The sequence below is a fragment of the Oncorhynchus gorbuscha genome, linkage group LG08, assembly GCF_021184085.1.
Source record: "Oncorhynchus gorbuscha isolate QuinsamMale2020 ecotype Even-year linkage group LG08, OgorEven_v1.0, whole genome shotgun sequence".
Lineage (NCBI taxonomy): Eukaryota > Metazoa > Chordata > Actinopteri > Salmoniformes > Salmonidae > Oncorhynchus > Oncorhynchus gorbuscha.
The window spans coordinates 14,933,809-14,946,850 of record NC_060180.1 but is presented as its reverse complement, the minus strand read 5'-3'; the positions used below and the strand labels follow the sequence as shown (position 1 = coordinate 14,946,850).

Below are 13,042 nucleotides of genomic sequence, written 5' to 3'. Positions count from 1 at the left end.
TGACAAATCTGTTGTTCTGCCCCTGAACAGGCAGTTAACCCACTGTTCCTAGGCCATCATTGAAAATAAGAATTTGTTCTTAACTGACTTGCCTAGTAAAAATAAGATAAAAAAAATATCACTAAGTTCATTACAAAAAACACCAGACCTTTGAGGATAATTTAAAGGAGAGTAACTTTTTTGGAGTTATCTTGTGGGATTGGTAGTAATCTGAAAAATATTTAGGGAGTCCCATTGCTTTAGGACTTCGACAGGTGGTTTAAACATGTCCCAGTTTAGGTCACCTAGCAGGACAAATTCAGACTTACTGTATGGGGCCAGGAGAGTGCATAGGGCATTTGGAGTAAGTGGGGTTTGTGACTTTGTGGCTGTTGTAACTAGTGACGACCAGCTCCAAGGCTAGTACCTAAACAAATATTATGGATATAATGTCAAGATAATTGTCTTTCTGCCCTAACAGTTGGATAAGTTGTCCACAAAGCAGCACAGCGGGCTGTCTAGCTCCCGACTATCCTTTCTTTGGATTGGGAGATACATCTAATTATTTTAATAGTTGAATATTCGATAAGGTTGTTGACGTCAATCATTTGTATCAATGGAGAGAGATCCTATGCTTACTAGCCTCATGTTATGAATATGCATAGCCATCTCGACACAACTCCGATATAAAGTGTTTTTTTCCCTAAACATTGCGGGGATGTCACGTGTCCTACTTATATCAGTGCATTCGTAACAACCTAAGCATTACGGAACGTATATTCAATTAAATTAACCTGACACAGCAAATAAGCCACTAATTTTTTTGTTGACCAAATTTGACTCTCATTGACCGCCAAACAAAAAAAATATTCCTGGGTCGGACAACGCCACCTGCTGGAGGGAGACGAATTTTCTCTTTACCTCTTCCTCTCTGACCAAAGAGTGTACATGTGAGCAGCGCATGCGTGATATTCACCAACGACAGCCGATAAGTTACTAGCCAATCACATTTCACTTGGCTCATGTCAACAAAAGATTTCGTTATAATTGTTTTCCTGCTGCCTGGTAGTGTTGCACAACAACTTCTAATGCTTACTCGTGTGATCGATTAAAGTAAGACCAAACGTTTTTATAGTTCGTCGACAGAGCTCTATGGGTTGATTCGAACGCGTTTTAAATAAACATGTCGCTTCAGAAGGAAATGCCGTATGATGAGAGCTTGCAGGGTCAGTACAGAAACTAAACATCAAATACGCTATTTTTTTAGCTAACGTTAGCTGGCCACATCATTTGTATGTAAGTCTGTATAACTGACTAACAAACTAGCTAATATGCCTAACGTAAGTTCAGCTAATGTTGGCCTCAACTGGAATTGTCAGGTCAGGGGAATATTGTTAAGGCCTGTCAAATAATAGATAACGTAACTAACTAGACCTATGACTGTTAATATGGTTCTACATTAAACGCTATATTTCTAGCGGAATTGGATCACGTTATACTTCTGTTCATTCCTGACTGGCAAGATTCAACACTAAACACGACAAAGGAAAATATCTAGCTAACGTTACTAGTAAGTTGCCAAACTATTTTCTATCTATATGTGGGTAATATGTATCCCCAGGTTCCTGGGTGGAGTTGCACTATAACACTGGCAGTGGGAGTCAGGTGTGCCAGGAGCAGATCTCATCAACTGTTCTTGATGTAGACCTGGAGAAGTTACTACTAGACGCCCAACACGAGTCAAGCAGGAGTACCTCGAGAGGAAGCTCACAATGTGACAGGTATGGGGAAAGGAAATGGTTACAGTGTTGAGCCTTAGTTTCCCAGGAAACACGAAGATTAATTGCATTGAATTCTATGTTGGGCAGAAATGAGTGTTTCTAGTTACCTCTCACGACCTCTACAAGCAAGAATGTTGAATACAGTTCTATTTTAAACTACTTTACCTGTTGCCCGTGCAGTTGGTCATTTTGGGGGGTAGGAATGTGAAACATATCCACAGGAGAGTATAATTATATAAACTTTTCAAAGCCCTGGTAGTGCTTTCAGATTTCTATCATCTGAAGCATGTGCAGAACTGTGAAAACATGTATTTTTTATCTTGTGCACATGCTTCAGGTTATAGAATTCTGAACTACACTATACCATCTCTTTGAAAACTTTATGTAATTATACTTTTCTAAATCAAATCAAACTTTATTTGTCACATGCGCCGAATACAACAAGTGTAGACCTTACCGTGAAATGCTTACTTACAAGCCTTTAACCAAAAGTGCAGTTCAAGAGTTAAGATGATATTTACCAAATAAACTAAAGTAAAAATTAAATTTAAAAATTATGAAAAGTAACACAGTAACATAACAAAAACAAGGCTATATACAGGGAGTACTGGTACCGAGTCAGTGTGCGGAAGTACAGGTTAGTTGAGGTAATTGTACATGTAGGTAGGGGTGAAGTGACTAGGGTCAATGTAATAGTCCGGTGGCCATTTGATTAATTGTTCTGCAGTCTTATGGCTTGGGGTAGAAGCTGTTAAGGAGTGTTTTGGACCAGGACTTGGAGCTCCGGAACCGCTTGCCGTGCGGGAACAGAGAAAAAAGTCTGACTTGGGTGACTGGAGCCACTTGATAATTTTATGGGCTTTCCTCTGACACCGCCTATTGTATAGGTCCTGATTGGCAGGAAGCTTGGTCCCAGTGATGTACTGGTCCGTACGCGCTACCCTCTGGAGCACCGTACGGTCAGATGCCGAGCAGTTGCCATACCAGGCGGTGATGCAAACGGTCAGGATGCTTTCAATGGTGCAGCTGTAGAACTTATTGAGGATCTGGGGACCCATGCCAAATCTTTTCAGTCTCCTGAGGGGGAAAATGTTTTTTCGTGCCCTCTTCACGACTGTCTTGGTGTGTTTGGACCATGATAGTTCGTTGGTGATGTGGACACCAAGGAATTTGAAGCTCTCGACCCACTCCACTACAACCCCATTGATGTTGATGTTAAAGGGGGGCTGTGCAGCCCGCCTTTTCCTGTAGTCCAGGTCTCTGACATCCTCCTTATAGGCCCTTCTCATCGTTGTCGGTGATCAGGCCTACCACTGTTGTGTCATCAGCAAACTTAATGATGGTGTTGGAATCGTGTTTGGCCACGCCGTCGTGGGTGAACAGGGAGTACAGGAGTGGACTAAGTACACACCTCTGAGGGACCCCAGTGTTGAGGATCAGCGTGACAGATGTGTTGTTGCCTACTACCCTTACCACCTGAGGGCGGCCCATCAGGAAATCCAGGATCCAGTTGCAGGGGGAGGTGTTTAGTCCCAGGGTCCTTAGCTTAGTGATGAGCTTCGTGGGCACTATGGTGTTGAACGCTGAGCTGTAGTCAATGAACAGCATTCTCACATAGGTGTTCCTTTTGTCCGGGTGGGAAAGGGCAGTGTGGAGTGCGTTTGAGATTGCGTCATCCGTGGATCTGTTGGGGCGGTATGCGAATTGGAGTGGGTCTAGGGTATTATTATTATTATTATTATATATTATGATGCTGTTGATGTGAGCCATGACCAGCCTTTCAAAGCACTTCATGGCTACCAACGTGAGTGCTACAGGTCGGTAATCATTTAGGCAGGTTACCTTTGCTTCATTGGGCACAGGGACTATGGTGATCTGCTTGAAATATGTAGGTATTACAGACTCAGTCAGGGAGAGGTTGAAAATGTCCTGGTAATCCATCTGGCCCTGCGACTTTGAATGTTGACCTGTTTAAAGGCCTTGCAAAAATCACTGAGGTTGGAGACTTAGATCTCCCTCACTAACTTCATGCATTGGCTGTCAGAGCAGCTTACTGATTGCTGCAGCTGTACACAGTCATTCTGTCATTTTTTTATTATTATTTTTATTTCACCTTTATTTAACCAGGTAGGCTAGTTGAGAACAAGTTCTCATACGTAGAATGTATGCACACATGACTGTAAGTCGCTTTGGATAAAAGCGTCTGCTAAATGGCATATATTATTATATTATTATTATTATTTACAACTGCGACCTGGCCAAGATAAAGCAAAGCAGTGCGACACAAACACCAACACAGAGTTACACATGGAATAAACAAACATACAGTCTATAGCATAAAAAGTATATATATACAGTGTGTGCAAATGAGGTAGGATAAGGTAATAGGACATAGTGGCGGGATAATTACAATATAGAAATTAAACACTGGAGACATAGCTGTGCAGAAGATGAGTGTGCAAGTAAAGATACTGGGGTGCAACGGAGCAAAATAAATAAAAAATATTAACAGTATGGGGATGAGGTAGTTGGATGAGCTATTTACAAATGGGCTACGTGCAGTGATCTGTGAGTTGTTCTGACCGCTGGTGCTTAAAGTTAGTGACGGAGATATGAGTCTCCAGCTTCAGTGATTTTTGCAGTTCGTTCCAGTCATTGGCAGCAGAGAACCCCCTTAGGGGGTGACCAGTGAGATATACCTGCTTGAGAGTGTGCTACGGGTGGGTGCTGCTATGGTGACCAGTGTGCTGAGATAATGCGGGGCTTTACCTAGCAAAAACGTATAGATGACCTGGAGCCAGTGGGTTTGGCGATGAATATGAAGCGAGGGCCAGCCAACGAGAGCATACATGTCGCAGTGGTGGGTAGTATATTTGGTGACAAAATGGATGGCACTGTGATAGACTGCATCCAATTTGCTGAGTAGAGTGTTGGAGGCTATTTTGTAAATGACATGCCCGAAGTCAAGGATCGGTAGGATGGTCAGTTTTATGAGGGTATGTTTGGCAGCATGAGTGAAGAATGCTTTGTTGCGAAATAGGAAGCCGATTCTAGATTTAATTTTGGATTGGAGATGCTAAATGTGAGTCTGGAAGGAGAGTTTACAGTCTAATCAGACACCTAGGTATTTATAGTTATCCACATATTGTAATTCAGAACCGTCCAGAGTAGTGATGCTAGACGTGTGGGCAGCGATCGGTTGAAGAGCATGCATTTAGTTTTACTTGCATTTAAGTGCAGTTGGAGGCTACGGAAGGAGAGTTGTATGGCATTGAAGCTCGTCTGGAGGTTAGTCAACACAGTGTCCTAATAAGGGCCAGACGTATACAGAATGGTGTCGTCTGCGTAGAGGTAGATCAGAGAATCACCAGCAGCAAGAGCAACATCATTGATGTATACAGAGAAAAGCGTCGGCCCGAGGATTGAACTCTGTGGCACCCCCATAAAGACTGCCAGAGGTCCGGACATATAGCCCATCCAACCAAGTACCTACCTTGTCCCCATATTTTTTTTTTCTGCTCTTTTGCAAACCAGTATCTCTACTTGCACATCCTCATCTCTACATCTATCACTCCAGTATGAACTGCTAAATTGTAATTACTTTGCCACTGTGGCCTATTTATTGCCTTACCTCCTTACTTCATTTGCACACACTGTATACAGATTTTCTATTGTGTTATTGACTGTACTTTGTTTATCCCATGTGTAACGCTGTGTTGTTTTTGTTGCACTGCTTTGCTTTATCTTGGCCAGGTCGCAGTTGTAAATGAGAACTTGTTCTCAAATGGCCTACTTGGTGAAATATATATTTTTTAAATAACGCTTTCGGTAGCCAATGTTTATTTATCACACTCATCCAGAACGGCTTTTGCTCTTGTGCACGCTTCAGTGTTGCTTGCCTCAAAGAGAGCATTAAAGGCATTTAGCTCATCTGGTAGGTTTGAGTCACTGGGCAACTCATGTCTGGGTTTCCCTTTGTAGTTCGTAATGGTTTTCAAGCCCTGCCACATCCGACGTGCGTCAGAGCCAGTGTAGTAGGATTCAATCTTAATCCTGTATTGATGCTTTGCTTGTTTGATGGTTTGTTTGAGGGCATAGCGGGATTTCTAATAAGCGTCCGGAGTAGTGTCTCATTCCTTGAATGCGGCAGCTCTAGCCTTTAGCTCGATACGGATGCTGTCTGTAATCCATGGCTTCACTGTGGGGAGGACGTCGTCGATGCACTTATTAATGAAGCTGGTGACGGAGGTGGTATACTCCTTAATGCCATTGAATAAATCCTGGAACATATTCCAGTCTGCTAGCAAAACAGTCCTGTAGCATCAGTGTCATCTGACCACTTCCGTATTGAGCAAGTCACTGGTACTTCCTGCTTTAGTTTTTACTTGTAAGCCGGAATCAGGAGGATATAATTATGGTCAGATTTGCCACTTGGAGGGCAGGGGAGAGCTTTGTATGCATCTCTTTGTGTGGAGTAAAGGTGGTCTAGAGTTTTTTTTTTTTTGTATTTTAGTATTTTTATACATTTCATTTTTAGGTTTTGCATGTGACATGCTGTTAAAACTTTGGTAAAACTGATTTAAGTTTGCCTGCATTAAAATCCCCGGCCACAAGGAGAGCCGCTTCTGGATGATCATTTTGTTGTTTGCTTATGGCGGTGTACAGCTCGTTGAGTGCGCACTTAATAGAGGTCGACCGAGTATGATTTTCCAACGCCGATACCGATTATTGGAGGGCCAAAAAAGCCGATACCGAATAATCGGCTGATTTTATAGTAAATAAGAAAAAAATGTTTTAAAAAAAGTGTTTTTAATATTGACAATTACAACAATACTGAATTAACACTTATTTTAACTTAATATAATACATAAATAAAATCAATTTAGCCTTAAGTAGATAATGAAACATGTTCAATTTGGTTTAAATAATGCAAAAACAAAGTGTTGGAGAAGAACGTAAAAGTGCAATATGTGCTATGTAAGAAAGCTAACGTTTCAGTTCCTTGCTCAGAACACGAGAACATATGAAAGCTGGTGGTTCCTTTTAACATGAGTCTTCAATATTCCCAGGTAAGAAGTTTTAGGTTGTAGTTATTATAGGACTATTTCCGTCGTTACCGTTTGTATTTCATTAACCTTTGACTATTGGATGTTCTTATAGGCACTTTAGTATTGCCAGTGTAGCAGTATAGCTTCCGTCCCTCTCCTCGCTCCTCCCTGGGCTCGAACCAGCAACACAACGACAACAGCCACCACATCGAAACGTTACCCGTGCAGAGCAAGGGAAACAACCACCTCAAGGCTCAGAGCGAGTGAAGTTTGAAACGCTATTAGCGCGCGACATCTAGCCAGCCATTTCACTTTGGTCACACCAGCCTCATCTCGGGAGTTGATAGGTTTGAAGTCATAAACAGCACAATGCTTGACACACAGGGAAGAGCTACTGGCAAAACGCACGAAAGTGCTGTTTGAATTAATGTTTACACGCCTGCTTCTGCCTACCACCGCTCAGTCAGATACTTCGATACTTGTGTGCTTGTATGCTCAGTCAGATTATATGTAACACAGGACACCCTAGATGATATCTAGTAATATCATCAACCATGTGTAGTTAACTAGTGATTATGATTGATTGTTTTTTATAAGATAAGTTTAATGCTAGCTAGCAACCTACCTTGGCTTACTGCATTTGCGTAACAGGCAGTCTCCTTGTGGAGTGCAACGAGAGAGAGGCAGGTCGTTATTGCGTTGGACTAGTTAACTGTAAGGTTGCAAGATTGGATCCCCCGAGCCCCTGAACGAGGCAGTTAACCCACCGTTCCTAGGCCGTCATTGAAAATAAGAATGTGTTCTTAACTGACTTGCCTAGTTAAATAAAGATTAAATAAAGGTATAAAAAAAATCATTGGCAAATCGGCGCCCAAAATAACGATTTCCGATAGTTATGAAAACTTGAGATCTGCCCTAATTAATCGGCCATTCCGATTAATCGGTCGACCTCTAGTACTTAGTGCCAGCATCGGTCTGTTTTGGTAAATAGACGGCTACAAATAATATAGATAGAGTGGTCTACAGCTTATCGTGAGGTACTCTACCTCAGGCGAGCAATACCTCGACACCTCTTTAATATTACACATCACGCACCAGCTGTTATTGACAAAAAGACACACACCCCCACTCCTCGTCTTAGCAGATGTAACATCTCTGTTCTGCCAGTGCATGAAAAATCCCGCCAGCTCTATATTATCCGTGTCGTCGTTCATCCACGACTCTGTGAAACATAAGGTATTACAGTTCTTAATGTCCCGTTGGTAGGATAATCGTAATCGTATGTCATCAATTTTATTTTGCATGTTAGCAAGTAGAACGGAAGGCAGTGGGAGTTTACTCGCTCGCCTACGGATTCTCAGAAGGCAACATAATTTTATTCAACATTTTGGCTTGTAGAGGTTGTGAGAGGAAACGTTCCTTATTCAAATGATCGTTTTTGCCCTTTATACAATTCAATTCATTTCAACATATGGTTTCCAGGCAAAGCCTTGGTATCCCTGTTCAAGGCCTGAGAATGTGGAGATAAGGATTATGTCATTTATAATGCTCTTTCTTAGCAGATGACCTAATACACATTTCAAAAGTTCTAGGGATGTCTTGAGTCATCTTGAGTCATCTTTGTTGTCTATCTTTCCAGTCCACTTAGGTCACAGACTCCTCTTCTTCTGTTTAGAGGCTCAGAGGGAAACAGTTCACAGGTAAATACATGGTCCTTAGGGGTTGTAAGGTTGTCTTCTGTTGGTCTCTGATATGTAATGTATTGTGATGTTCAGAAGGTAATAATTCATGATAATACCAGATTTTACATTAGGTGAATAGTACAAACATGTTTGATTATAATGTGGAAAGTGGTTTTACTAAGGAATTTCTTAATTGATTTCAGTCTGAGGAAGATAACCAAGAAAGAATCCAGGAAGTAGAGAATCTACTGAAGAAGAATGCTGACTGGATCTGGGACTGGTCCAGTCGTCCTGAGAACAACCCACCAAAGTGCATAGTACCTAGTAATTATGTACAGTAGGGCCCAATGTTCATAATGTTGAAGATAGAAATTGAATGTAGAGAGAGAATATTTCGGCACGGCTGAATTTTACAGGTCTTAGTGGCTGAGAGACTTATTTTAAAACAAACTCCCTGTAACTCTCATTACTTCTAGTCATTGTTTTGGGAATTTTCAATTTTCCCTGACTGTCTAGCTTTTATTTTGGTGATTTGTAAATTCTCAAAGATTATATTATATATAAACAAATAATTGTCCATAATCTTTATACAATGAGTGGATCTAATCATGAATGCTGGTGTCTATTCCACAAGTTGCCCTTTTTTTTTTTTACTAGGCAAGTCAGTTAAGAACAAATTCTTATTTTCAATGACGGCCTAGGAACAGTGGGTTAACTGCCTGTTCAGGGGCAGAACGACAGATTTGTACCTTGTCAGCTTGGGGATTCGAACTTACAACCTTTCGGTTACTAGCCCAACGCTCTAACCACTAGGCTACTCTGCTGTCCTCCTCACATTTTATTTTAGTCTTAACATTTAGTTTTCAACTGTGGAGATTTGTATAAACCTTGCTGTCTGTCTCTCTGACATTTGCAACATTGTTTCAATATTCAAATTACATCTTCAGCTATCCTGTATTAATGAACATGTCAGGGATGAGACAGACAGGCAGCATTTCTCAGCCAGTCGAAATCATGAATCAGCATACTTTTTCTGAATATATATATATATATATTATATATATTACTGTATATAGATCGAGAAAACAGGTCAAGCAATACGAATTGCAGCTAGTTTGATTTCTTTCCAGCTTCAGTTTGAAGTGGTTGTGTTGTTGGCTAACGCCTCTGAACAACCGTGTCCTGACAAGAGCCCAATTTCTATGCCGGGCGAAATTGTTCACCATTAGCTCATTGTTGTGGATGGATCCATATAAATGTCACTAGAAAACAGCTTAAACAAACGCAAATGCATTTACTTAGCGGTTATTCTGGCTGCACTTTTTGACGTGACTGTAAGTTAGTCGTAGTTGGCTAGCTAGCAAGCAAGGGATAAGAATGTTGCCAGCCAGTATTGCAATGGAACATTTAGAACGAACGACTGGGTTGTGTCCGTACATTAAGAACAAAAAGACTGAATGACTGTTGCGTCTGTTGCAAACGAACCGATAGAACGAACGACCAGTCGGCTTGGATAGCAACCCTAGATTTGTGTCGGGACTATATCTTGTGGAAGGATGAAATGATATGAATACATCAATCAAAATAACGCTTTTAATGGAAATATGTAAATCATTATTTGAAAATGTTGGTAACCCGTTGTATAAAAGTGATAATGCTCTCGAAGTCTGTTTGGAGGATATATTGGCACGGTTTACCGGTCCGAGACGACTTTTCCCACATTCTGTTAGGTTACAGCCGTATTCAAAAATGTATTCAATCGTCCCCCCCCCCCTCATCAATCTACATACAATACCGCATAATAACAAAGCAAAAACAGGTTTTTAGAAATTTTTCCTCATTTATAAAAAAAAACTGAAATGTACATTTACAGAATTATTTAAATAAAGGTAATATATATATATATATATATATATATATATATTTTTTTTTTTTAAATCAGACCCTTGACTCAGTAGCGATTACAGCCTCGTGTCTTGGGTATGACGCTACAAGCTTGGCACACCTGTATTTGTGGAGTTTCTCCCATTCTTCTCTGCAGATTCTCTCGAGTTCTGTCAGGTTGTATTCGAGCTCTGTCAGGTATTGCTGCACAGCTATTTTCGGGTCTCTCCAGAGATGTTCAAACCCGTTTTCACTTTGTCATTGTGGGGTATTGTGTGTAGATTGCAGAGGATTTTTATTTTATTGAATCAATTTTAGAATATGGTTGTAACGTAACAAAATGTGGAAAAAGTCAGAGTACTTTCTGAAGTCACTATATATCTGGTTTTAGTCGTTTAATTTTACACTGAAAGTGTACTGTTTAGACTTAGGCGACCAGAAAAAATGCTTAGGCGGCCCACCCAATAATTTCAATGGCAGAAAAATACCTGTAATCACTGATTTAAGATGAGATTTATTAACCCAGTTGTAACTGTGTTGTGTCTCTGTAGGGAGTTTCTGCTGAAACACCCCAGGCGCTCAGCCTCGCTCAGCATCAGGAAGACCAACGTCATGAAGAAAGGAGGAGTTCTCTCCCCTGACTTCCTCAAGCTTTTCCTTCCTTCATTATTCATTTCTCATATACTCGCAGTTGGCCTGGGGTAAGGGACTGAGCATTTTGTAACTTAAACACAGTACAAATACATGCAGTCTATTGAATACTTTAAAAGCTGCCTTTTACTATTACTAAAAGTATCGTGCCCCAGATGGGTGTCGAATTGTTTTGTATTTTAACTAAATGCCTTTTGAGAGTTGTAATACAATAAAGCAAACACTACCCTGTTGAGGAAATGTAGGCTTTGTGAAAGCTTGCTGCTGGCCATGGATAGATGTTTCAGAGTAGCCATGATACATTTTTACTTTAATCAAAATAATGTTTTGAATGGCCCTTTGCTATTCTGTTCTTCTTCTCAGGATATACATTGGGAGGCGCCTCAGCACATACAGCACCTACTGAAGCTGATGCTGCATTTTGAGACCACTGACTCATACAGCTGGCATGCCTTCAAATGGGGGCAACTTCAGAATCCACGGAGAAGTGGTTGATGTAGCATTCTCCATTTTAGCTGATTGCCTCATCTTATCTTCTGAATGCTGTGACTGCTTCTTTCTCCCAGAAATGCCTTGAATCAGGAACTGATTTGTGCTGCCATGTTCCTCTCGCTATTTAGAATGTTGTTTTATATTGAACTGCTGCCAATTGGCATTGTTTCTCATTTTCGTCAGCATATTGTGTTTGTGTTTTGCCTGTTTGTTATTCTTAAGGGAATGATTAATGTGAATGAATATTAATTGTGAAATAATTTCCTGCACTAATTTTTTTTTTTTTTAAAGCTGGAGTTGTTAATACATTTCATGCAACACGTGAAAGGCAGGGTGTGAATTGCAACAAAAGTCTAACTTTTGGGGGGTCTCTAATTTAACCTATTCTCCTATTTGTTTAAAATTCTATTGTGAACTGTTTCAGTGGTAAAGATGAAAATAAAAGCTTATTCCAAATTAAATGAACACCCTCACCACTTTGTCATGGTTTATACCAGTGACCGTTGGTTCAGGTTCTTTCAATTGTATTCATCTCTCTTATGTCTGTCTTGAGCTTTCGCTAGCAAACATGCAACATTATCAACTGAGCCCTCAGTTTCCCCTGCTAATGAGCTCAGGACAGACATTTGTTTGCATCCTGTATTTCAGGCCCTTTTCAGATGTCCCAACTTCTCTTTTTACAAAAAAAAGCTACATTTGTCAGCAAGATGATTTAATTCAGGCTACAAGAGTGAAGGCCTGATGACAGTCACTGATGTCATTACATGTTTTGGTGTTTTGTAACAACTCTTTACATTCATTCAATGACTGGTGCACAGTGGACTGTTTGAATGCTGCAATTAGTGGAGTGGATGAATGTGCACAGTGATTGACAATCAGATAAAAACCTGTCTACTATTAGGTCCATAAATGTAGCAACTATTTGCTTATAATGAATAAGTTTTGTTTGTTTTTCATAGCTATAGTATGTTACAAAACAATGTTTTTCTTTGGTAACTATTTTACAGTCACAGCTGGTGCTATATTTGGTACGTAATATGCTAAGAAGTGGTACTTTCAGGTACTCTAAAGAATGAAGTACCTGGTACCACATCTGCAGTGGCACTTGTTTGAAAGCATCCCAAGTTATGTAATTACCATGCAGTTTTAAGGCAAATAAGTCCATATCAATGTGAAATAAGATGTCTCCAATTTTTTGTATGATCAGTAAGACATATAAGCTATCTTTGCTACTTAATTGTATTTTTTCCCTAATTTTCTCTGATTTCTGCAATTTACTGAATATACATCTACAGTTGAAGTCGGACATTTACATACACCTTAGCCAAATACATTTAAACTCAGTTTTTCACAATTCCTGACATTTTAATACTAGTAAACATTCCCTGTTTTAGGTCAGTTAGGATCACCACTTTATTTTAAGAATGTGAAATGTCAGGATAATAGTATAGATTATTTATTTCAGCTTTTATTTGTTTCAGTGGGTCAGAAGTTAACATACACTCAATTAGTATTTAGTAGCATT

General features: G+C 40.1%; 1 protein-coding gene across 1 annotated transcript; it reads left to right on the top strand.

Annotated features, from left to right (window-relative positions):
• Positions 1–972: 972 nt before the first annotated feature.
• On the top strand, positions 973–11,982 carry LOC124041240 (BCL2/adenovirus E1B 19 kDa protein-interacting protein 3-like). Its single transcript, XM_046358598.1, has 6 exons — positions 973–1,205; positions 1,601–1,760; positions 8,448–8,508; positions 8,694–8,800; positions 10,926–11,075; positions 11,389–11,982. Exons 1-6 carry the CDS (start codon positions 1,163–1,165, stop codon positions 11,429–11,431), a joined length of 564 nt encoding a protein of 187 aa, XP_046214554.1. The 5' UTR covers positions 973–1,162; the 3' UTR covers positions 11,432–11,982.
• The last annotated feature ends 1,060 nt before the right edge of the window (positions 11,983–13,042 follow it).